At 34.2% G+C, this 24,759-nt stretch overlaps 2 protein-coding genes across 3 annotated transcripts; both read right to left on the bottom strand.

The window, feature by feature from the left end:
- Positions 1 to 43: 43 nt before the first annotated feature.
- On the bottom strand, positions 44 to 8,562 carry LOC144835170 (glutathione S-transferase theta-1-like). Its single transcript, XM_078690231.1, has 5 exons — positions 8,290 to 8,562; positions 6,545 to 6,632; positions 6,130 to 6,280; positions 5,467 to 5,634; positions 44 to 346 (listed from the first exon to the last, which is right to left on the bottom strand). Exons 1-5 carry the CDS (start codon positions 8,399 to 8,401, stop codon positions 200 to 202), a joined length of 666 nt encoding a protein of 221 aa, XP_078546357.1. The 5' UTR covers positions 8,402 to 8,562; the 3' UTR covers positions 44 to 199.
- Positions 8,563 to 11,551: 2,989 nt separating this feature from the next.
- On the bottom strand, positions 11,552 to 22,173 carry LOC144835281 (uncharacterized). Of its 2 annotated transcripts, none has more exons than XM_078690352.1 (11): positions 22,054 to 22,173; positions 19,292 to 19,388; positions 18,667 to 18,963; positions 18,177 to 18,288; positions 17,278 to 17,444; positions 16,686 to 16,834; positions 15,859 to 16,000; positions 15,145 to 15,459; positions 14,705 to 14,764; positions 14,197 to 14,327; positions 11,552 to 13,262 (listed from the first exon to the last, which is right to left on the bottom strand). In XM_078690352.1, exons 1-11 carry the CDS (start codon positions 22,096 to 22,098, stop codon positions 12,615 to 12,617), a joined length of 2,163 nt encoding a protein of 720 aa, XP_078546478.1. In that variant the 5' UTR covers positions 22,099 to 22,173; the 3' UTR covers positions 11,552 to 12,614. The 2 variants fall into 2 exon arrangements, with proteins under 2 accessions (XP_078546478.1, XP_078546479.1); XM_078690353.1 differs by lacking the exon at positions 22,054 to 22,173 and adding an exon at positions 21,912 to 21,992.
- Positions 22,174 to 24,759: the final 2,586 nt, after the last annotated feature.

Genomic DNA, 24,759 nt, shown 5'->3' with positions numbered 1-24,759 from the left:
GTTTTAATAAACAAACGAAAATAAAGAACTAATTGTAAAATTGTTAGAAAAATGTTTTAATAAAACGAAAGAAGAACTAATTGTAACATATTGTTGGAAATGTTTAATAAACAACAATGAAAGAAACTTAAACTACTTTAGTTGTTGGAAAATGATAGAAAGAACATAAACGGCTATCTCTTACAGAGGCCTATTTAGTTCATTGTTGGCAAACTGCTTTCAGTGGTTTATTCAATTCATCGTAATCTGGATTCAATTTGTCTTCCACACGTTTCATCCAGTCAGCAATTTCCGGCTGGTTCTTCAGTAAACCTTTACCAGATGGACAGGCCAACGGTTGAACAAGCTGAAAGAATTTTAAAAATACTACTATTATAATGGAATATACTATAATACTATAATGAAATATTTTAATTGGAACGAATGAAATTTTTTCTTACTAATGCATGCACTAATCATGTAACATAAACTCCAAATATTTCCAAGAATTTCGTTTTTTTAATCGATATATTGTTTCGGGTTGATGAATAAACAATGATATGACAAAAATGCATCTTATAAAATCAAACCATGCTCCTTCAGAAGGTTGTCCGTTGTTGAATAAAGAGCGATAGGATGATTTGGACAATGGGAATGTATCGTATAAAATCAACTATAGCTCCGTCGGAAGGTTGTCCGTTGTTGAATAAAGAGCGATAGGATGATTTGGACAATGGGAATGTATCGTATAAAATCAACTATAGCTCCGTCGGAAGGTTGTCCGTTGATGGTTAATGAATAAAGAGCAATAGGATGATTTGGACAATGGGAATGTATCGTATAAAATCAACTATAGCTCCGTCGGAAGGTTGTCCGTTGATGGTTGATGAATAAAGAGCGATAAGATGATTTGGACAATGGGAATGTATCGTATAAAATCAACTATAGCTCCGTCGGAAGGTTGTCCGTTGATGGTTAATGAATAAAGAGCGATAGGATGATTTGGACAATGGGAATGTATCGTATAAAATCAGCTAGCTCCGTCGGAAGGTTGTCCGTTGATGGTTAATGAATAAAGAGCGATAGGATGATTTGGACAATGGGAATGTATCGTATAAAATCAACTATAGCTCCGTCGGAAGGTTGTCCGTTGATGGTTGATGAATAAAGAGCGATAGGATGATTTGGACAATGGGAATATATCGTATAAAATAAACTATAGCTCCGTCGGAAGGTTGTCCGTTGATGGTTAATGAATAAAGAGCGATAGGATGATTTGGACAATGGGAATGTATCGTATAAAATCAACTATAGCTCCGTCGGAAGGTTGTCCGTTGATAGGTTATGGATAAAGAGCGATAGGATGATTTGGACAATGGGAATGTATCGTATAAAATCAACTATAGCTCCGTCGGAAGGTTGTCCATTGATGGTTGATGAATAAAGAGCGATAGGATGATTTGGACAATGGGAATGTATCGTATAAAATGAACTATAGCTCCGTCGGAAGGTTGTCCATTGATGGTTGATGAATAGCCTAATTAGTGTAGGCTGGTATGTCGTTTATATGAATGTCGTGTATATTTTTTGTTAAAAGCAAACTTTAACTTTATTTCATATCTTGATAATATAAGGAATGAAAAAAAATATGTTGCCATTTTTTCAAAAGACATTTAAAGGACCAAATTCAAGATGGCCGCCAGCATTCAAATAACCCTATTAAAAATCAGAATATCACCAATAATACAAATTATGAATGTGGAACAAGTCCGTTTTGATGGTATTACTGTACCCATTATACAGTCTTAACTATGTAAAGCGATAATCTGTCGGCCATCTTGGATTTCAAAATGGCCGCCACTAAAAATTAAATTCTTTAAATAATTTTTTTTAAATATGTGTGCATAAATTGTTGTTGGTACACAATGTTCTAAAATTGTCACTTCTCACAGGATTGTCTAAATATAAGGCTGTCTAAAGTTGTCAATGTTCTCTATATAACAGATATATAATACCCACTATGACTCTTAAATTAACTAATCGTTCAAATTTGGAGTTGCAAAAGTATGGAACAACTTACCAATTTATATCAAATATTCATCAACAATTACGTCTAACTAGAGGGTGGGCTAGGAGTGTAAACGATGGTTCTCGGAATGATAATGACTCGGGTAAAAAGGTTTTAGAAGGACGTTCTCTTTGTACGTTTTCTGTCGGTTACCATTATTGAAAATGCTTGACATTCGAAAAACTAAACCTACTCTGTATCACAGTGTCTTAGATGATTAATAACATTTTAAAGTATAGTGTTTATTGTTTTGTAGGGCCCTTATAGGGCGGAGGCAGAGTTCATTTGAGGGAGATGCTTATTCGAGGGATTTTTTAGTTTTAATAATATCGTAACATTTATGATCAAATGCAATCTTCTAATATATATGAAAAGTGGTAAAAAATAATAACAAATGCTTGGTAAATTGTAGTTAACAGTGTGATGAATTCTATTACAAATAGTATAATTGTGTAGTTGCAAGGTGAACCTGTGAACTCATCGTGAACCCGGAAATTACTTTGACCGCGTACAATTGAAATTGAGTTGAAAATCTACCGATGAAATCAGAACTTTTGTTTTAAAACTCTTTATAATATATTCCTAAGATAGAAATATGGAACAATATCGTAATAGTAAAAACTGTTATTAAATTTACATTTCGCGGTACATCTGAGATAGTTCAGGTAGGTATCCAAGGCAGAGATTTGTTCCAAAGTTTTTCCATTGTGCTCGCCTATGTCAGAATTAACCATAATTTATATATAGAGTCTAAATTACAGATCTCATTTCTTTTCATGAAACTGAAACTTGACAGGAGACAGGACCACAATATAAAACAAGTGCATTTATACCTTATTGTGAAATCCTGTATAAATATGATGTTAAATAATAAATGCGTTATTGCTATGTAATTCAATGTCCTTCAGGGCCATAGTCACCAGTATGGTTGGTAAGTTTTCAACCTGTCAACTTTTGGCAGAAGCTTGAAGGAAATAAAGATACAGCTCATTCACAAGGTTATTCATAGGCAGCATTAACTCCTACTTCTCATCTTCTACAATCTCAACCGATTTCATTAGATATATACCCCTACAGATAGACCACCATTATACACTGGTTTGATGAGTGCACATGGTTGTGGTATAAAAACTCATGTACTAGGGAAAGACAAAAATGCCTGGTGATGACTCTTGCCTGAGATGAGTGGAGGTGGACAGAGATGACATCAAGAAGCAATTATTATGTCGACCCGGTAAACTACATGACTTTTGGACTGTAGCATTGTGAAAATAGTGTTGAGGCCAGTGCTTTTGTTGAAACTGAACTTGTATTACCTATACAACCAGTGACACAAATATCTTAGATGGAAAACATCTTAGAGATGATATCCCGATTAATGAAGAATGCTGCAATTCGCACAAAGGTGTTTGTTGGCCATGGCATGATGAAATTGGACAGAAAATGTTTGAGGCATTAGTAAAAGTCTTGTAGAAGGCAAACTGTCTATATGGGATACCAAGAAAAAGATGAATATTGGCAAAAAATATATATGACGGTGAATACAGGTGACAAACTTATCAAAGTAAAAGAGGACTCCTATAGAGATTATTTGGCGGTGAAATGAGGTATTGCAGTACTTTTGCCAATTTGTTTCTGAACAAGCTTGTTGGGATCGCAGATCAGTCTGTGGAAGTTTGATGGATACAGTAGTAGAAAACGAAGGAAGGACAGAAGCACACTAATTCTGCTTTCTCTCTACAACTTGCTTCTACAAATGCAGACAGAGAAAGAGATTCTAAGTGAAGTATCATTTTGTTTGAAAGAGGCTGATCATAAAGATATTAACTTGGATACAGAGAGTCGACGAAATCTAAATGATGTGGTTAAACTATATTCCTATATATGTCCGAGACACAAGAAAACGATATCTGCACACATGAAAAGTACACATGCTTTTATCAAATATTTCTTCGCTCATGACCACCTGAACTACGACCGGTTACTTCCGCTGTATCAATTTCAACAGATTACTGAAACAAATTACAGATATTGGAGTTTATGAGAGGACATGTATGTGTGGGACTTGCTGGGTTTACATCAATTGATCAGGGTCATTGAGCGTGGTATCATTGGAATAACACAAATTAATGATTTCATCAGAGCTGGCAAAGCTAGTTGATGAGTTTGAAAGCCAACATTTAAAGAGAGATGATATCCCGATTAATGAAGAATGCTGCAATTTGCACAAAGGTGTTTGTTGGCCATGGCATGATGAAATTGGACAGAAAATGTTTGAGGGATTAGTAAAAGTCTTGTAGAAGGCAAACTGTCTATATGGGATCCTAAGAAAAAGATGAATATTGGCAAAAAATATATATGACGGTGAATACAGGTGACAAACTTATTAAAGTAAAAGAGGACTCCTATAGAGATTATTTGGCGGTGAAATGATGTATTTCAGTACTTTTTCCAATTTGTTTCTGAACAAGCTTGTTGGGATCGCAGATCAGTCTGTGAAAGTTTGATGGATACAGTAGTAGAAAACGAAGGAAGGTCAATTTACTGTATCGCATTCAAGATTAGAAATATTTCATTGAAGGACTTTGGCAGAGTTAGTTGTCATTTAACTGAAGAAGTTTATGAGATGTTTTAATATGAAGAAGTGTACTGTTCAGACCTCCTGATGGTCAACATTTTGTGTTAATCATCATGTTGTTGTCATAAGCATATCATTTTGTGTATTTCAATCTAATTTTATTTAACTTACACATGTTTTAATAAGAAATTTAACCCATTTTTAAAAAAATGGCGGCCATTTTGAAATTCAAAATGGCCGCCATTTTGTGTTAATCACCAATGTTGTTGTCATAGGCCTGTCATTTTATGTGATTTCAATCAACGTCATAACTTGCACATGTTTTAATAAGAAATTTAATCCATTTTAAAAAAATGGCGGCCATTTTGAAATTCAAAATGTCAGAATACTAATGAATATAGGTTTATAATAATTCTTATATAGCAGAGAACCCATATGAACTTGAAATATTATTCATAAAGGGTGTTACTTTGTCCAATATGGTACATTTATTGGATATTTTACGTATTGGCGGCCATCTTGGATTTGACACCCTTAAGCTTTTTTAAAAAAATGGCAACATATTTTTTTCATCACTTTACATCCTAAAGATACTAAATCAGCTGGAATTTTGCTTTTAACAAAAAAATGACACGAAATTACATAGTGGCCTACATTAAATGAACGATACTTGATTCAGACAGTGGAATGTATGGTACATTATGTACAACTATGGAGGAAAATGATCAAAATTTCGAATTACTTATTTTTGTATTGAGGTAACATGCACATTATCTGATTCTGCGCATGCCAAACCAAAATATTAACCACAACCTAAATTTCTTTTAAATCTAGTGATTACCTCACAAATAGCAAACAAGTCAGCAACAGATATCTCGTCTCCACACAAGAACCGTTTTCCTTTGAGAAATAACCTATTTATCTTGCCGATGGACTCTTCAGCTTCTTTGACAAACTTGTCGACTGCCTCCTGATCTTTTGGTTTCCCGGTACGTTTTGGAACAAATATCTGTATACAAATATAACAGTGGTCTTATTTTGACTGGTTGTGTAAGTTTTAAGTTGCTCCCGTATATCTCATTAATCTAGCCGTCGTTTTTGTAACAAGCGTTTTTTATGGTTGCATGAGTTATGTATGTTTTAAACTTTACTTTTAAATTATGATATCGGATATCTAACTTTTCTAGAGATTTCTTCTTCTTATAAAAACTCAGATATCTTCTTTAGATCTACAAAAGTCGGATATCTTTTTTGATACATCTGAAAAACTCGGATATCTGGCTTTTCTAGATCTAAAAACTCGGATATGACTGTAGTTTTTGAGTAACAATATTTATGAAAAATAATAACGTTTAGGACACTGACTTAGGTTTCGCCTTATTCCAGCCCATTTTCCCTTTAATTACGTCATCTTCCCGAATTTAGTCATATGACCGTAATGTTAGTTCTTCATACCACACATTAGCAGCATAACATTGAAATGAAACATTACATTGTTATTTACCTCATTCACCATGACGTTAATTCCCGCTTTCCTAATACCTGTATGCTGCCAGGCTAAGTAGGCATCAATCTCAGCCCGAGTCTCAATATTTTTAGGATACCAATGATCTGCTACGTTGTATTTTGCCGCCAGATATCTCACTATTGCAGTACTACAAAGAAACAAACCAGAATTCAAAAGGGCCTTATTATTTATAGACTGTCGTTACCAAGTTTAAAATGTTTAGGCCTATAGATATGGGAAAGTGTTCGTTAGTAAACACTATGTTGTCAACTTGTAATTTCTGTGTTGTATCACCTGCAATTAGGGGATATTGGAGAAAATGATCCATAAAATTAAAAAAAAAAACTTCTTCACACTTGCTTTATTCTTTACAATGTAGCCTACAAGGTTGGACAAGGGGAGTAAGGCATACCTTTCTCCAAGTGTGAAATCACCATCTTTAATTGCTGGTACTGACTGAGCTGGCTGGATTGCAGTGTATTCCGGCATTCTATGCTCACCTGTCAAACAACATTATACGTTATTATTTTCTACAGTATATACAAAATGTCTAATACAATTTTTGAAAATAATTAAACAACTTTTAAGACAGTGGACTACATTCAGTCAATAAAGGCTCATTGTACTAGGACGATTACAAAGGTAAATATACATTTTGCTATTTTTCTATTTTCGTTCAATTAAATGACGTCATGATTTGTAATAGCAATACTATCGTGACGATATCACAATTTTATTGTTCTTATTGATCATGACGTCATTTTCATTTGATTAAAAAAAAAATCTTATTTTAGGCCAAAGACAGCAGCATAAGTGTTATAGTTTCGAAAATTTTCTAATTTTATTTTTAAAATAAATATCTTTGTTTTATATATTATCGTCGTTCGTTATCTTTCGTAGTATAACCGGACCTTAAATCACGAAGAATTATATTCTGGACAACCTACATAATTGGAGTATTGTAGTAAATGTATGAATAATTATATAATGAAATGAATGTTTAAAATTACAATATTCTTTTTGCTGATTCTTTCCGCAATTTTGATTATCCTTGAGATAACAAATATTTTGTGGCTCTGAAATGTTGACTATTATTAAAAACCACAGCAAAGGGACCTGTAACATCGATAATTAGACCTATAATATTTGTAGACCTAATTATCAAACCAGGCATACTATAGGGTTTTCATTGTAAACCTTGTTCCTATGAATAAATGAAAATCACTGACTCAAGCATGATTAAGCAAATTTGTCTGGGTTTTTTTAGAAACTCCATATAACTATTTCATGTGCACATGTGTATTCATAATAGAGGTGAGGAGGTCTTGGTCTTGGACGCAAAGTGAAGGGGTTCTTATTTTTTCCCCTCTCCGTCATCACCCTGATTCAGGATTTTTAAGGTGGACATACGTGCCGTCAACTCATTTTTTCTTTTTGAGCTGAGAAATGCTACGATAACTTGGAATGTGATCTATTAGAGTGCTGTTTCTAAAAAATATGTTTCACTTGCCAAGGCAGCATACATGGGTGGGGGGGGGGGGTAGTTGTGCTAGGGGGTAATTGTCCTTTAGGGTAGGTTTCCTATGGGTAATTGTCCGGGTGGTAGTTGTCCTATGGGGGTAATTGTCCGGGTGGTAGTTGTCCTATGGGTAATTGTCCGGGTGGTAGTTGTCCTATGGGGGTAATTGTCCGGGTGGTAGTTGTCCTAAGGGGGTAATTGTCCTATAGGGTAGTTGTCCTATGGGTAATTGTCCGGGTGGTGGTTGTACTATGGGAGTAATTGTCCGGGTGGTAATTGTTCGGGTGGTATGCGCTCTATTTAATGTGATGAGCAATAACGAAAGAGTAAAAAATCCTATATTTTACATTCGTGTTAAATTGAAATGTGGTAATTGTCCTATAGGGTAGTTGTCCTATGGGGGTAATTGTCCGGGTGGTAGTTGTCCTATGGGGGTAATTGTCCGGGTGGTAGTTGTCCTAAGGGGGTAATTGTCCTATAGGGTAGTTGTCCTATGGGTAATTGTCCGGGTGGTGGTTGTACTATGGGAGTAATTGTCCGGGTGGTAGTTGTTCGGGTGGTAATTGTCTAGGGGTAGTTGTCCGGATACGTTTAAAGCAACAGTATATTTTAATAGTGACTAAAATAAAAAAGCATACCTTTTGCCAAGTCGATGACTTTCTCATGGTAGGGTATCTTGTTATATTTGCAGAACAATACTACGGCACGACTAGGTTGAGATAATGGATTATAATACACTGTTAAAGCCATCTTTAGCTTTAGTAGAACAATTTAATTCTACAGTATTATCAGGGAGTTGCAACTCTCTGGTATTATCAAGTGACTGGAGCGGCTGCAATGCTAATGTCAACGAAGTTCGTGCAAAGAGTCAATTGAATATCATTCATGAGCGTGATCTGATTATTCAACCATATCAACTTCTTTTGTACATTTGACCTTGTAATCTCCTTCCGTTTTTCACAAATAAGAGAGCCTAAATAATAGAAGTTTGTTTGAATTAACAGTTACGGTTGTGTAATTGTAAACAAAAATTGTCGTCATAATTATTTATATTTTTTGTATACATTATTACCGTATCGTTATAGTGGAGGTCATGCATTTTTAAATGTGGGCTCTTATTAGGTTCTGTTTTCGCTACAAACAAAAAAAACAAAAAACAAAAAAAAACAAAACAACCGGTTAAAAACGTGTGATTATAAATAATTACCATCACATTTCTTTCCTGTCAACGTTGAGAGAGTTGCACTCCCATCAGACTATAAACATACACCCCATAATAATAACAATCAACCATTAAGGTAACAACAGTTTAACCACTAACGTAACCAACTTCATTAACCACTAACGTAACAACAGTTTTTAAACAACAGTTTAATAACGTAACTTAACGCAGAGAGATGTAAAATGAAAAAAAAAATCTCCCTGCTTAACGTAACAAACTTCATTAACCATGCTTAACAAAACAACAGACTAACGTAACAACAGTAGAAAATTCATGTAAGTTAAAAATCTTTTTTTTAAACTTCAGTTTCCGTCCGTTTGTGTTTGTCTATTCTCTATCAAACAGTGTCCAGCCATTGAAGTTTAAAGTATTTGGACATATACAAATGGAAATGGAACGGCTTCATCACAATAAGGTTTCCATACGGAATACAATGTGTGTCTTACGGATACAACATTTATTGCCCGTCGGACTAAGACAGATAATTTAAAATAGGCTGAAGTTTTAAGATTGAAATTTACATTTTCAGCTGTAAATCAACACACCATACGTCTAAAGATCAACACATTGAAGGATAGACACACCAACGTTGTCAGTATGATATAAACGAGGCCATATACATGGCTGCAGTCGCATGCTCAAGTTAGTGTTTACCGACCAACCGACCGACATAGTGAGCTGTAGAGTGGCTTTGCACGCGACTAAAAAATAAATTTAGTTAAAATTAACACTATTATTTATCCTCTGGTAGGAGGATGATATTTGTTGCGAAGGAATGCTTGTCTTTTGATTTCTCGAAGCGGATTTAGCACAGTGGCAGAATCTTCGTACCTTTAAAATTGGGGTTTTGTTTCCCAAAAGATAGAATTGCTGCAATGTGTATGGCCTTGCTGATGTTTTGCCATTGATGGTTAACATTGTCTGTGTTTTTTGTGTTTAGTAATTTCTTCTGGAACTCAGACTGAAATCTATGCTGTTTGTCCTTGTTACCGGCGTTAGAAGTGCAGTGAATTCAAGGAGTCTACGTCCATTACTGTTTAATTTCCCAACACCAAAACATCCTTTGTGAGGGGACCAGGATAGAACATCTGCCCCAACACGTGCATTGAAATCTCCAAAGATAAGTAGTTGTTCATTTTTCAGGATCTTCATGACAGCTTGATCTAATTGAGTATAGAACCCATCAATTACTTCCGTCGGAGCTTGCATAGTCGGAGCATAGATATTAATTAGGCTAACGACTTCAAGATTGGTGTGAAGCTTCATTGAGATCGTCCGTTCATTTCCATCAGTAGGTAGTTCTATAAATGGCAGGATAGATCTACTCGTTTCTCTCCATTATTTTCACCTTTCCAGAAAAGGGTAGGCCAATAGTTTTTTTCCTGCAATTGAACCAAGGCCAGGAAGTCTGGTTTCCTGGAGTGCAGCTAAGTCGATATTTAATCGCTGTAATTCTTGATCGATTATCGATGATTTTCTCAGTTCAGCATTCAGTGTTATAGTGCGGTCTACTTGCCAATTTTGCAGGCTCTAATCTCTAACCACCCAATCAGAGAAGGCGGACTATGACGGATCAGTACCTAATTGGTCAAGGGCTGTTCAGCTTGAGGCAGGCGGTAACTAATCACTGGGATTAAATAACCTCTCCTACCGTCAGAAATAATTCGTAGCGTCCAAATGTCACGCCAATACAATCTAGACTTATAACTCGTAACAATTACTTCTCGATTTATTTCCATCCTCAGATGCCAGAGTTTTCTTTTCCGGTGTGTGTTTGTCTGGGTGATGTTAAGAATCCATGGGTTACCCAAGCGCCACGAGTCCTCTCTCTGCCTTCCCCTCCTGCGAATTCCAAAAAAGACCGATGCTATACATTTGGTACAAGGTTGGTTGCAGCATCGATTTGCTATCATTAGTTGACTTCAATAGAAGGATGATGCGATCCCGTTTCAGTTTTCTGTTGCAGTTAACTCCCTTAGCTTTTAGCTTTACCTAGCCTAATCCACAAGGTAGTGGGTGCTAATGACCTATAGGTGTGCATTTTTACTCATGTGGGCTTATTTTACCCATAGGCAGGCCTATTTTACCCATAGGCAGGCCTATTTGCCCATACAGTAGGTGGGCCAGGGCGTGTCCACACTCCGGTGGGCCATGCGCCAGATACCTTCTATCGGGTTCCTGTTCTTCTGTAGCCCTTTCCACATCAGTTTCACTAGTCGCAATAGTAGCTGCTTACAGCGGGTACCGTACCGACGAGAAGGTTGTGAAATAGGACTTGTAAAAAGAAAGGATATAAATTCCCAATGGACTGTAATATATCCGCCATATACCAGTACAGGAGAGTAACAGGATAAAAAATGGTTGTAGTAGAATGAATGAAATGATGAGAAAAATGAAAGAGACTGATGGGAACCACAGACTAGGCCTCGTAACGCATCATTAAACTTCACCCACCTTCATCCAACAGAAAAACATAACTGAACTTGAAAATTGTCAACTTTCTTAACAAAAAATATGACGAAACAGTTTTTAAAGTCTAAGATTTCTTAACCTTTTTTTACTGTTACGTTGGTGGTTAATGGAGTTTGTTACGCGCACGCACGTTGGTTGTTAATTTTTGTTAATGTTACATTGGTAGATTGTTACATTAGTGGGTGTTTGTATACATGCGTCCGCACGAACCGCATTAGTTTTACCCTCACCAAGTTCTTTTCTGTTTTGTGACAATGATGAGAATGTAAATGATTACATATTATGTCGCCATAGGTTATAATATATATACATTGTTCATTTAATTCATTCTGATTAAAATATCCATATAAAGATACATACAGTATAGAAAAACAAAAACAAACAAAAAAATCCATTCTGAAAGTATCATAATACTACTGCAGCAGTACTAGACCTGGCCCACACTCCAAATGAGTGATAGATTAATTTAATTTACCTATGGTATAGTTAGAAATCGTTTACAAAATAATAACTATTGATTGTTCTAATTAAAACATTACCATTAATTCGTTTCATAAAGATTAGACATATACCCTCTGGTTAATATGGATCCCGTGTTTTCGAATTCTAGAAAATGGAAACAATCTCAGAAAATCTGAGTATTCTAAATTAAATCTAGAAAAACACAGATGTTGGCCTATGAGTTTTCTAGATGAATCTAGAAACTCATATATATCAGAGATCTGAGATATATATCCGAGATCTGAGTTTATATATAGACACCCTTCGTAGGTTATAAATAAAGATTAACCCTTTGAAGACGCGAGGTTTCTACCCCAAGTCACTGAGGCTAAAATAAGGTATTTTTAATAGGTTTAGGAAAAATTCAAAATACATTTTTAACTGTAACTTTCTGCAACTACTTTCTGCCTTCCAAAAAATGTCATTTTTTTACCTAGGTCAAAGTCAAATGCTCAAAAAGTGCAATTTCAGTGACCCCCAAAAGTCAACCCGTACATATACGGGCCTCGCGTCCTGGGAGAGTAAATTACCCCGTATGGGAAACGGATCACGTCTTCAAAAGGTTAAATAAGGATATAACCTCTAGTCAATGGAAAAAATATCATTAACGATTTAGTTCTTTGGAAGGAGACGCCTGTTTAGTTCATCATGTTTCATCATGAAATTAGAATTTAGCCTGTGACTAACGAGACAAAATATAGGCCTAATTCCAATAATTATTTTATATACAAATAAAGTCAGTACCGTACACTAAAACATTTAATAATTCTAGAATATAAAATGGCCATCTTCAATAAGTTCTACATTTGTCTGTGGCATACCATTCAGAAGATTATCAATTTCGTCTTCTCCAATGATGTCCCCTATGTCTTCCTCTCTGCTGTAATAATCGCATGTAGAGACTGGAATAAACTCCGTCAAACCAGCGTGTGCGTTGTCTACTTTTACACGTAGAACCTCATCTAATTTCCAGTAAGGATCTGTAACGTTCTCTCGTCCACATTTTTCTGACTTCTGAGGTTTATCTGAGGAAACTGACGTCATTGGCGTGTAAGGATTCGAGTTCTGCACATTTCTTGTGCTTTCCACGAGTAATGGAGACAATTGCAGTGCATCATCCTCACCTGTTTGTTGCAGGCGAAAGTATGCCGTGCTTCCCTCTTTAACTGCCATTTTGTCAGTGGTAACTGGTGATGAGTTTATAAAACCACTTTTCGTAACTGGTGAAACTTGGTCAATAGACGGTACAACCATGTAAATGTTTTTCCCTTCTATCTGAGAATCAGGACTAAACTCATGAAATCCTTGATCAGAACTTGTTGAACTGCGGTACGATGTAGGTAAGTCCGACTTCTTCGTCTTCAAGTCATCAAAAACTTCCTTTTCTACTGATCGTGGACGAACGGGGCTAATTTCCTAAATAAAAGAGATTCCTTTATTAAACATGTTATTTCACGTCTGTTATGACAAATACAGTGAATGCGTGGTTCTAAACAACATTTCATTACCACGCAAAGTGGATTGAATTTCGTGAAATACACATCTACGTCATTTAGCTAGCGGACCCTTAATATCATTTTTTAATATTAAAGATGACAAATAAATAATAAATTATTTAGGCTTCCTAGCTCTTAAAGATGTATTGTCCCCCAAAAACCTGAAAAATGAAGATTAATTAAATCAGACTTTGGATAGGTTATTTTGTAGTTTTACTAAAGTTAATCACTTCCATAGAAAAAAAAATGTGACAAAATGACAAAAATAAATTGTTAAATTAAACTAAAAACCATTGGCTGGCAGCCAATTTGACTATTGTTTGCTTTAAATTACTGATTTTTCAGGTAAATACATTTTTTTTTTCGGTCCAATTTTTGGTCAAAGTGGATAACTATTATGTGACATTAAAATGGCATATTTAAAAAAAAAATTTAAAAAAATATGTTTTCAGGGGGACAATACATCTTTAAAGATGTATTGTCCCCCAAAATCATGAAAAATAAAGATTTTTAAAATCGGACTTTGAATAGGCCATTTTGCAGTTTTAATGAAGTTGTTCACTTCCATAAGAAAAAAACGGGGGAAAAAAATTATTTCACCTATAAAAAGACAAAATAAACAGTTAAATTACCCAAAAACTCATTGTCTTCCAGACAATTTGACCATTTTTTGCTTTAAATTACATTTTTCTATAAAATAGGTAAATAAAATTTTTTCAGACCCAATTTTTTGTGAGAGTGAATAACTATTATGTGACATTAACATAACATATTCAACAAAAACATTTAAAAAAATATTTTTTTAGGGGGACAATATATCTTTAACTTGAAAGCAATAAAGACATGATATTTACCACTTTGAAGAATTTTGGTTCAGGCCATTCAATGAAAATTCGCTTACGTATATACACATTAAAAGCTCCAAAAAACAGCATAACAAATAAGATAATAATTCCCACCACAAGAAACGGAATGATAAATTCATCTGAAAGTACAACATATCATGAATTTTTGCAAATTTGAACATTGTAAAAGAAAAACAAGAGAAACAATCATTTTTTTCTCTATATGGATTGTGAACAATATACGATCACATCTAAAAAAATAGAGGTAACTTCTTTAATTTGATCACACAAATGCACCCAAAATATTATTCAAGCAGGTAGTAAAATTACGCTATTTTCAGATTAACGCATGGCTATTGGTAAATTTGCCATAAGAAAATATTATATGCAGTAGTGAGGCTATTTCTAAGCATTCAGTAGTAGAGAAACAACAATAAGTAGGCCTAACATTGTCGCAATTACACGACACGTGTGCTATTCTAAATTGTAATATTTGTTAATAGGTTTATTCACATACTAGGCTCATCTTGCACTGCAACTGTATTCAAAGTTACAGGTTGTCTCTCGGTCACCAAACCTAAAAAAATGAAATTGATAAATATGAGGCTCTAATGTCTATCTCTAGTTATACATTATGTCATAAAGTAAATTAGATTATGTACATTTGCAAACGTTAAAGTAAAGTAAGTGTTGAGCACTTTTTTAGAATATTACCGTAGCTTTTGAGAAGAAGCCAAATGATTTCCTTACTTTACTCAGTGATACAGAAAGTTGGTGCATACTTTTGGTTCTGATTTAACCATATAATGAAACCCATGTTTACTATTAGTTATATAAGGATTTATTGACGATGAAAACAAAGTTTGGGTAAACCATTTACCCCGAATTATGGGTGTTTTCCAAATACATGCACAAGCGAACCCTCTAGGTATCATAAAGAGACATAGGCCAACACACCTTGTTTTAAGCATTTGAACTCATATAATATTCTGGTTGGAGGACCTTCGACTTCGACTTCAAACGTGTCTACCTGAACACTCCTTAGCTCTAGATTATAGACAATGGTGTTCTCTGTGATGTTGTTGCACGGCACATTTATGTCAATGTTATTCAATGTTAATTCTTCCTCAACACTTTCATTTAGTGATTGTCCAGTATAAGTTCCCGTAATGCGGTATAAATACTGAGTTTCTTCATTTGGTGTTTCCCATTGTAGTGACAAGACGTTTTCGTTTTCTGACGATGTGACGTTCACGTCTATGATCATAGAAACTACAAAAACAAATTTTTCATTATTTTTAGACAATAAAAAAGAAAATATTCTAGTCACGTACGGTATATATTGGTCGAGAAGGTAAACTGTTCTTTTTATATACATTATGAGGATTTTGATATTTAATTTCATTTGGTCATTATTAATGCAGATATGATTAGTGAGCACATAAAGACAACTCTATTTTGCAGCTGTCACCAGATACTATCTAGCCAACTATTGTAAGACAGTTAGATACAACTCGAGGTGGATTAAATACACTATAGTGACAGCTGTAAAATTGGATGTAATGACCCTAATCATTACAAATGGTTATTTGAACATTGAATGCAATTTACAATCTTGTAGAAACGATCTAGGTACTAGGTATACGTATTCCAAATGACTTTAAAACTCACTGGGTAGTGTGACAATTGGACTCCAATCACTGAACTGGTGATGTAGGCCTAATGAAAACCTTGATCGCACTTCAAATTCATATTCAGCTACCGCTGTCGTAATCTCCGCAATAATGATCTGCTTTTTATGCTGTTTTTCAATCTAATAAAAACAATTCGCTTTTAGTCACCTTGTCAATCATTGGGAGCTACATGACCTTATTTTCTTTTGAAGCATTTTGTTACGTTTAAGAATCGTTCAATTTTCTAACGAAACTGTATGATCACGAGCGTCAAATGTTTCAGATGTGTTGTAGAAGATGACTGAATTATCATTGTCATGTCATCACAGTAGCTTACCACAAAATCAGTGCAAGTATTTTCACTTGCACTGCTGATGGAGGGCAAGTAGGCTACTACCCGAAATTTTGATTTAGATTTTTGCTTATTATATTTTTCATCTCCATTTGAGATCTAGCCACAGTCTTGTCATTTTTTAGTAATTTGCCTTTAGGTTAATAAATAAATTAAAATAAATAAATCCTGCATAACGGAATAACAATCTTTTAAAAAGTGGCTTTATTATTTTGAAGATTTGTTTAATGAAGCCAAACAACGTAATCTTTTTGAAGGAAGTGAGTCGAAAATATTCTACAAAAATGTTGTTTAACGATTTGAAATATATATTATACACAAACGTAATAAATATATATTTATTGCCGATTTTACTACATTCAAATTTAATGAGTTGGTACATTCGTGATATACGATAGTTATTCCACAATTTGTTGTCTCCTGATGATAAAAATATGACAAAACAAATAGTGAAAATGATTGTAACTTCATACCTCTTCTGTCCATGTTTCATTTAAACGTCTGTAACGAAGTTGAAACCATAGCGAGTTACAATAATAGCAATCTTCTTGTAATTTCCAGAATACTATGACGTTTGATTCCCCCACTGAAACTCTATCAATTAATGGTGACAAAGGTACGGCTGAAAATACAACAAAATGAAACGATTAGAACGTGCGTACAGCCATGAGAGTTACTTCAGTGAATCTTTAATTTAGATAAGTAACGTCTGCCGTACATCAAAAGACGGTTGTAGCATAACAACAGAATCATTAAGACATTCTAAGGTTACCGAACATTATTTCTTTTAGGAGACACAAAAGCAAACCTAACTTTACTGGTGTTTATTCCTCATGCTAATCTTCAAACAATTTAGATATTATTTAAGATTAAAAATTATGATTTTCGTTATGTTATACTTCAAAAGCTCATTGAACGAAACCCGTATCCCCGCCGGATAAATCACATAAGTCACGTAAAAGGGATAAGACATTTGATCTTCTGTGGTGCTTGTATATTTTATGAAATAATTCGATGGTAATGATCTATATTTTCCAAACCTGTGCTAAATATTGGCCTACAGACCTTCATTCTTAGAATCAAATGTGGATGTTGTATTGGCAGTACCAAACATATTTTCAACAACTACTCGTACTAGATGTGCTCTCATTGGATTACCATCATTTTCTGAAACTTTGCACGTGCTGTCGTTTAGCTTATTAGAACAGTTGATCCACACATTAGAACTGTTTCTAAGGGGATTAAAACAATTCATTGTTAGTAATCAAAATTCTATAAACAGTAATCAGTAATCTGTAATCAATAATCCGTAAATCCATAATCGGTAATCTGTAAACAGTAATCAATAATCTGTAATCGGTAATCTGTAATCATTAATCAGTAATAAATAATTGGTATTCATTAATTGGTAATCAGTAATTTGTAATCAGTAATTTATAATCAATAATCTGTAACCAATAATCTGTAATCAGTAATACTCAATAACTCAATAATATTTAATCAATAATCTGTAATCATTTAACATAATAGTATTATTTTGTTACTTTGTCATTTTTCATAATATTTGATTATGCACCTGCAGCTGTTGAATTTAAATAAAGGAGCGATGAACAGACAAAATGGTTGGTGTCACATTACGAGACACTGTGATAAGAGAAGAGTAAGAATGGCGGCCGACAACCGGCAACAGATGAAGGGAAGACAAAAACGCAGATAGAGGGACGACATTATTTCTAATACAGAAAAAAAAACTTTGGCTAGGCCAGCACAGAACAGAAACGAATGGCAAAGGCTTGAGGAGGGCTACATCCGACAGTGTTATGATGGAGCCGAGGCAAGGTAAGGTTATGCATTCTATATTAGAAATGAAACATTTCTTTAGGTATGATAAGACATTTATTATTTGTGAGAAAAGCAATGATTCTAATTATTTGTGTTATTTATCAATAATACAAATCACTTACTGAAATTGAAATGTATAGACACTTATAACTCCGGTGAATTCCGTTCCCCATGTACACACATAATCAACAATATTTGTCGATCTGCAGTTTAATGCTGGAGACGATGGCACGACTAAAAGATACACATATAGTAAGTTATATAACTATCTGTTATGTGGATTCTTATTACATGTAAGGAGTGGCTTTCAATAATAACAACTCTCATCTCAGTCTCCATCCACATACAATAACAGACGAAAACAAATGTTTTAAATATATCATTAATCTGGGACGGTGCGGCCATACTCGCCAATTGCCACATGCACCGCCGCAACATCTCTTTTTATTAACGGTGATTAATTAGATTCTAGGACTTCATAAAGGTAACATTCAAGATACACCTCGGTCCCGTTCATGATTACCCGTAAGTTCGCTTCATGGATCAATTATCGTTAACTTTGGTGGGATCAAATCATGTTTTCAAAACTATGTATGCCATTGACTAACTTACTACCAACTGTTAATGACGATTCTGATTTATTTGTCGTTACTCTTCCATTTTGTTTTTCTACAAGTAAAAAGCATTCGATCCAATGTTCATGACCTGTCATGATCAGGTTTGTTAAGGTAAGAATGGCTTCTGTAGTTGAGATTACGGCAGTATTTTTTCCTGAATTAATAGGTACTTCGTCAACTTTCCATTCAATATCCGAGGCATTGTACGATGTTTTTGTTTGATCTAACGTACATGTGAAATTCAGGGTGGAACCGGCCAACGAATATGGATCAACGGGCGTCAGTTTAAGTGCTGCAATAAAATAAAAAAATGTTTAGGTACGTACAGCATATAGTTGTGTCCGCACCCAACAATTACTGTACAACAAAGAAAATAATGGTAACATTGTAAAGAACAAAACAACGACAGTGAAATAGTTAATATTAAAAAATGTTTATTAAAGAAAAAAATTGAAAAAAGAAAGTCGTTATTTATTTAACATTATAAAGAAGATTTATTAACGTATCAAGCAAATATTTCTATTTTGAAACAGAGGTGTATTATAAGAAGTAAGTTCCATCGTTTCCTCAGAATTTAATCTTAAATAGTTAAAATAAACAAAATGATCGTGTCTACTTACATGATGTAACTTTGAAAGCGCAGACAGTGTTCAAAATAATCCAAATCTGGAACGTCCACAATAAAATGTTTAATGTGTAAGAGAGTTCTGCCATCGTCTTTGGAACAATAAAAAGCTAGTTGTTAATGATAGTATACAAAGTATTAACGTGATTGGTTGAAATGAATGATCGGAATGATCGTTCTAAATGATAATCGTACAGTATGACATCATCGAAGTACACAAACTAAAATGAGAGTGTCAAAATCAAAACATTAACTCTAAGTGACTGGAAACATTCTTATTGAAAGGCAAATGTAACCTTTTTTATGTAATATAACGGATATTGCCTTATTTTAAAGATATTCTATAACATTTGAGATCCTCCTTTAGGCCTAATAGTCAATATTTTTTCTCACCAGACTATAATTTCCATAAGCGCTACGCGATTCGAGGAAATAGGAATCCCTTCAGAAACAAGGCCATATAGATGGCTGCAGTCGCGTGCTCATTAGTGTTTACCGACCGACCGACCAACCTACCAACTGACCGAAATTACTGAACATGTTTAAAAATGTTGAAATGTTTTAAAAACATTTATATTTTTTTAATTTACACGTGCGTAGCCTGTCACTTTTGACGTGCTCGTATAACGTAATTTCGAGTTGAAAAGTAAGTCAAGAAAACAGAAATCGGGCAAAAAGAGTGCGCATTAACATTTAACGCGCAATTTTGTAAACGCTTAAAATTGCCTGAAACGTACTTTTATTTCATCGAAAATAAATTTTGAAATTTTAAGCGCGCGTACGCATGCGTTACATGCGCTATGCACGTAATTGTATTGTCATATGATGATTTATGCCCTGAAATTTATGAGTACCAAATTTTATTTAATTGTGATTCATGGTTGTGAAGATATGATTACAAACGTGATTTCGTTAAATCGTGCGTAGACCGCGTAATTTGTTATTGCGCACCGTGAAAACATAACCACATCGATTCCTGGCCATAAGGAATATACTGTGAAAAATTGACTTAGCTGGATTAAACTGATATCAAGATAAAGTCAGAAAGCGATAAAACGCATAGTGATACCGGACCGACAGACAGACCGACAGACAGACCGACCGACCGACATAGTGAACTATAGAGTCACGTCCACGCGACTAAAAATATGATTTCCTCGAAGGAGGATCTCATATGTTATAACACACCAAGCATGCAATATCTGCATAATTTCATAGCTATACAGAAAGAGAAACTTCACAAGTAAAATATATATATATAAATAAAGAATCATCGTATGCCTCTTTAAGGTTAATTAGGTGTTTTTAGTTGCCCATTCTTTGAACTTTCTAACCAATACTATGACAATCTAATGCGAGTGATCACATTACCTTCGTTTCGCTTACGTACTTGCGTTACGTCCAAGAGGAGAACTAAGCTTTATTTTCACTGACGTATTTTAAATGTATGTATGTAGGTAATAAGCGAGATTACTTTAACCCAATGTATACACACTTCTAATTATGATGTAAATTATTGTAAAAGTCGGCAGTACCATTAGGATAATTGTGTCATTTCGTTATCCGTGTACGTGAAGACCGTTACCTTATTATAAAATTGAACAAAATATATAGCATTTTAACACCTGCTACTGTATGAGTAGTACCGTATCTAGACGTGGCCTGCGTCTTGTTATAATCCAACACAATCCACGATTTTTGTATGAAACGCCATGTGTCCCAAATATGTATTATAAAATACACCGACTATGAATTACCATTTATAATAAATACCACATTTATAAAACCACATTTAATTAATTTAATCAAATTGTTATACAGTAGGCTATCCATATATATTTTGACTATTTACACCGAACTATTGCAGATCATGTACGGTGACATACATAACGAATAAAAATAGGCTTATAAACGTGCCTTCAATAACAGAGAAGTCTCTATAGGTATTAACTCCAATAACGCTTTATATATTTCCGATAAATGTGAGCCGACTGTGTCATTAGCACATGTTATCAAAGTCATCTTATACATGTGAGCCGACTGTGTCATTAGCACATGTTATCAAAAGCATCTTTATTCGGAGAAACAACATCAAGATAAACATAACTTAACTTAATTGGATAGCACTTAAAAAACAAATTGCGAAAGAATGTTTACGAAGTGGTATTGACTTTAATATGTCTATATAATAATAAACTAATTATTGGTATAAATCATGTACTACTATATAATTATCATAACTTAGTTAACAGGTCTAAAATGTAGGGTATAGCACTTACACCTAGGCCTAACTACATTATAATCTCACTATAGAGATTTAAATACAACGCCTACTATGTTTCCATTATGTTTGCCTTCCTACTAACCAACACTTTATAAACACAGTCATACTGATAGGCCCTAAGTAGCATTAACTCAGTTAATTAGGCCTACGCGTCCTCCACTAATAACATGATCATACTTACTCAAAGAGGTTTGGATACAGCGCCGACTGGGCAATTATTAGTATCAATCCTCTTAAGTTTATAAACACAGTCATACAGATAGGCCCTAAGTCGCATTAACTCAGTTAATTAGGCCTACGCGTCCTCCACTAATAACATGATCATACTTACTCAAAGAGATTTGGATACAGCGCCGACTAGGCAATTATTAGTATCAATCCTCTTAAGATGTATAATAAAATTATAGTAAAACACTCACATAAATAAAGTAACTCCGAAAACTATGTAAAACCATTGAGGAAATAAGACTCACCAGAGGTATAGAGCATGCACCGACTCTAGGAACAACGTACACCATTAACAATCAATTCACCCATCCATATAATGTTGTCATTCTCTCGATTTAATATTCAGTAATCTAGAAAGAACCAATATTATAAGTCACTGATTCCAGTGTGTGTACAATAACAATAGCAGCATACTAAACACAAATAGAACACAATTACCTTTGTGTATGTATAACGTTTGATTTAGCACGCCGAGTTTCAATTCTGAGAAAAGCCGAATAGGATATTTAAAGGATTTCCATAATCATAATAGCCATGGATTAATGAATGATAACCATGAATTATTACATATTTAAAATAGATTATGATTATTCCATAACTTACATGATATTAGTAGTATTTAATCAACATAAGGGTAACTCAAAAACACAGAAGAAGACTAACCGGAACACTTCTACAATAATTAAATATTGTAGACATGAAGGTGGGATTAAGATACCAGAATTTATTTGACACACCAAAACCTAATGTTTGAAGCCGGTTTTTCACTTAGCGCTAATCGAAAACGTCAGCTTATACGCATGCATGATTCCGTATTTCAAATCTCTTTCTGCGAAAAATCTCTATCTTTGAGTTTTTTGCTTCAGCGAAATTGGTAGTTTCTATCTATCTATCTAGGCATAGTTCATCCATAGTCCATCATCCTCCTCATAACATTTCTTGCTGTCCTAGTCCTTGCAGCCGTTCCAATGTTGGTTGTTAGATCATCTCTCCACCTTCTTTTCTGTCTTCCTCTTTTCCTCTTTCCTACCCTTGGTTGCCATTCTGTTAATCTGTATGTCCATCTATTATCTTGAAATCTTGCCACGTGCCCAGCCCATCTCCATTTTGACTGTCTTACCTTGTCCATTATATCTGTAAAACCTGTCTTTTTTTCTGATGATTGTATGATTTACCCTGTCTCGAAGCGATAAGTTCATCATCTTTCTTTCCATTGCTCTTTGAGTAGTTGTACGTTTCTGTTCAAGTTCCTTTGTTATTGCCCATGTCTCTGAACCATATGTCATAGTTGATAGCACACATTGGTTAAACAATTTCTTTCTCAGTGACATTGGTATATTTTTGTCAGTCAGCATGTGTTTGTGTCTGCCAAAATTCATCCCAAGATTTCACAGGGGTCCGAGAAAACACACTGACGAGAGGCCTGTTTTTTTTTCCGAGATTGTTACTGCGCGCGCATGTTTTGCCCTGGTATTAAAATGACAGTAATCATAGTAATCAAAATAGCGAGCGACTATGAATAATAATGTGATTATAAACATAGAGAAATTAGTTATTTCTCCATGATAACATAAAATAGGTATACAGTTTTATTTACAGAGCACCAACCTATTTGGGGATTGAGCAATAGCTATCCTCCTTCCAACGAAACGCATTTTTGGTAATGGAAGCCGAAAACAGTCCTCCCACAAAGTCATAGAACCGATCCTTTTCTAGACGTAGGTTTAGGCCTAATTATTGATAAAAGGTGAAAACAAATCTTACCAGATATGATAGGTGTATATCAATATGCAGGAATAAATAGGTATATGTATTTATAGATCAGATCATTGTACTTCGTGCAATGAACTGGATAGAATCATAAATAAAGGTATAGTAGGAAACGCACAATACAATTGTATCATGGCCAATTCAACATAACAGGATATAAAGGTATACAAAATCAGCGTGGGGAATTCAGTATCTGAACACCGATTAATTGCGAAGGAAACGTGGGCGGTTAAAAGTGCTTGAAATATACCAGACATTGCATAGAAACATTAAAAAAACACGCAAGTTATACATTCGCAACTTGGTGTGTTGTGCGCTACTTTTTAAAATTAAGACATAGTCCTAGTTTACATTTCATTTTGTTTTTTAGGTCCTTTTCATTTTCATCTATTATTTTCTTTGAACATATTTGTATAAATAAACTCCGAATACTTGATTATGATCAAATAATTTTCAAACATTTAATTATGACTTCCCTCTCATTATATGGAATTGGTTGTTTTATACTATTATGTTATTTAGGCCTATACATAATCCATACATTGTTTTTTTTGTATTTTAACCTATGTACATATTTTTATGACGAATAAACTTGAATTGTTACATGAACTGAGACGTACCACCAGGTGCACAATAGAAATGTATGTTTATACAGAATATGTATATAGATTTTAAAAAGTACAATGACTTCCGTGTTTAACAATAGTGAAATTATGGTGAAACTAATTCAAATACTTGAACCACGAAGGATAGAATAGAAGTGATACAAACTAAAATGATAAAACAACAAAATATTATTAATGATTTTGTTGTTGTTGCTTTTATATATTTTTGTAAATGCAACGTTGTACTTATGTTTTTAATGACGTTTATGCCATTTTCGGGTTTTATTAACTTATCCCTTTTTTAAAAGTTTGTTTTAGTTTAGGTTTTTAGTTCGTTAGTGCCATAATGTGTTACCATACCAAAGATGAAGTATTAAATAGATAAACTCACGGGTTCTACATCAGGGTTTACAAGTCAACGATACACATTTTTTTCAATAATAATATTAATGGGATAAATACCATTTTTTTCAACATTGATATTTCATTGTGTCGCTACTGTATATCAACTGCAGCTAATTCAACGTCATATGTATTTTTGCCGTCCTGTCTAGCAATAATAAGTTGCTTGATTGA

The sequence above is a fragment of the Antedon bifida genome, chromosome 2 (genome assembly GCF_963402885.1).
Source record: "Antedon bifida chromosome 2, ecAntBifi1.1, whole genome shotgun sequence".
NCBI lineage: Eukaryota > Metazoa > Echinodermata > Crinoidea > Comatulida > Antedonidae > Antedon > Antedon bifida.
The sequence above is the reverse complement of the archived record's forward strand: the minus strand, read 5'-3'. Positions and strand labels throughout refer to the sequence as shown.

What these genes read in the sequence shown, in the direction of transcription:
- LOC144835170 (XM_078690231.1), bottom strand. Translation starts at nt 8,401, where the DNA reads ATGGCTTTAACAGTGTATTATAATCCATTATCTCAACCTAGTCGTGCC. An exon ending in AGTCATCGACTTGGCAAAAG is followed by an intron (nt 6,633 to 8,289) that starts GTATGCTTTTTT and finishes GTTGTTTGACAG; the next exon opens with GTGAGCATAGAATGCCGGAA. An exon ending in GATTTCACACTTGGAGAAAG is followed by an intron (nt 6,281 to 6,544) that starts GTATGCCTTACT and finishes GTTTCTTTGTAG; the next exon opens with TACTGCAATAGTGAGATATC.
- LOC144835281 (XM_078690352.1), bottom strand. Translation starts at nt 22,098, where the DNA reads ATGGTGTACGTTGTTCCTAGAGTCGGTGCATGCTCTATACCTCTG. An exon ending in GTGCATGCTCTATACCTCTG is followed by an intron (nt 19,389 to 22,053) that starts GTGAGTCTTATT and finishes ATTGTTCCAAAG; the next exon opens with ACGATGGCAGAACTCTCTTA. An exon ending in TGCAGTGCAAGATGAGCCTA is followed by an intron (nt 14,328 to 14,704) that starts GTATGTGAATAA and finishes TTGTACTTTCAG; the next exon opens with ATGAATTTATCATTCCGTTT.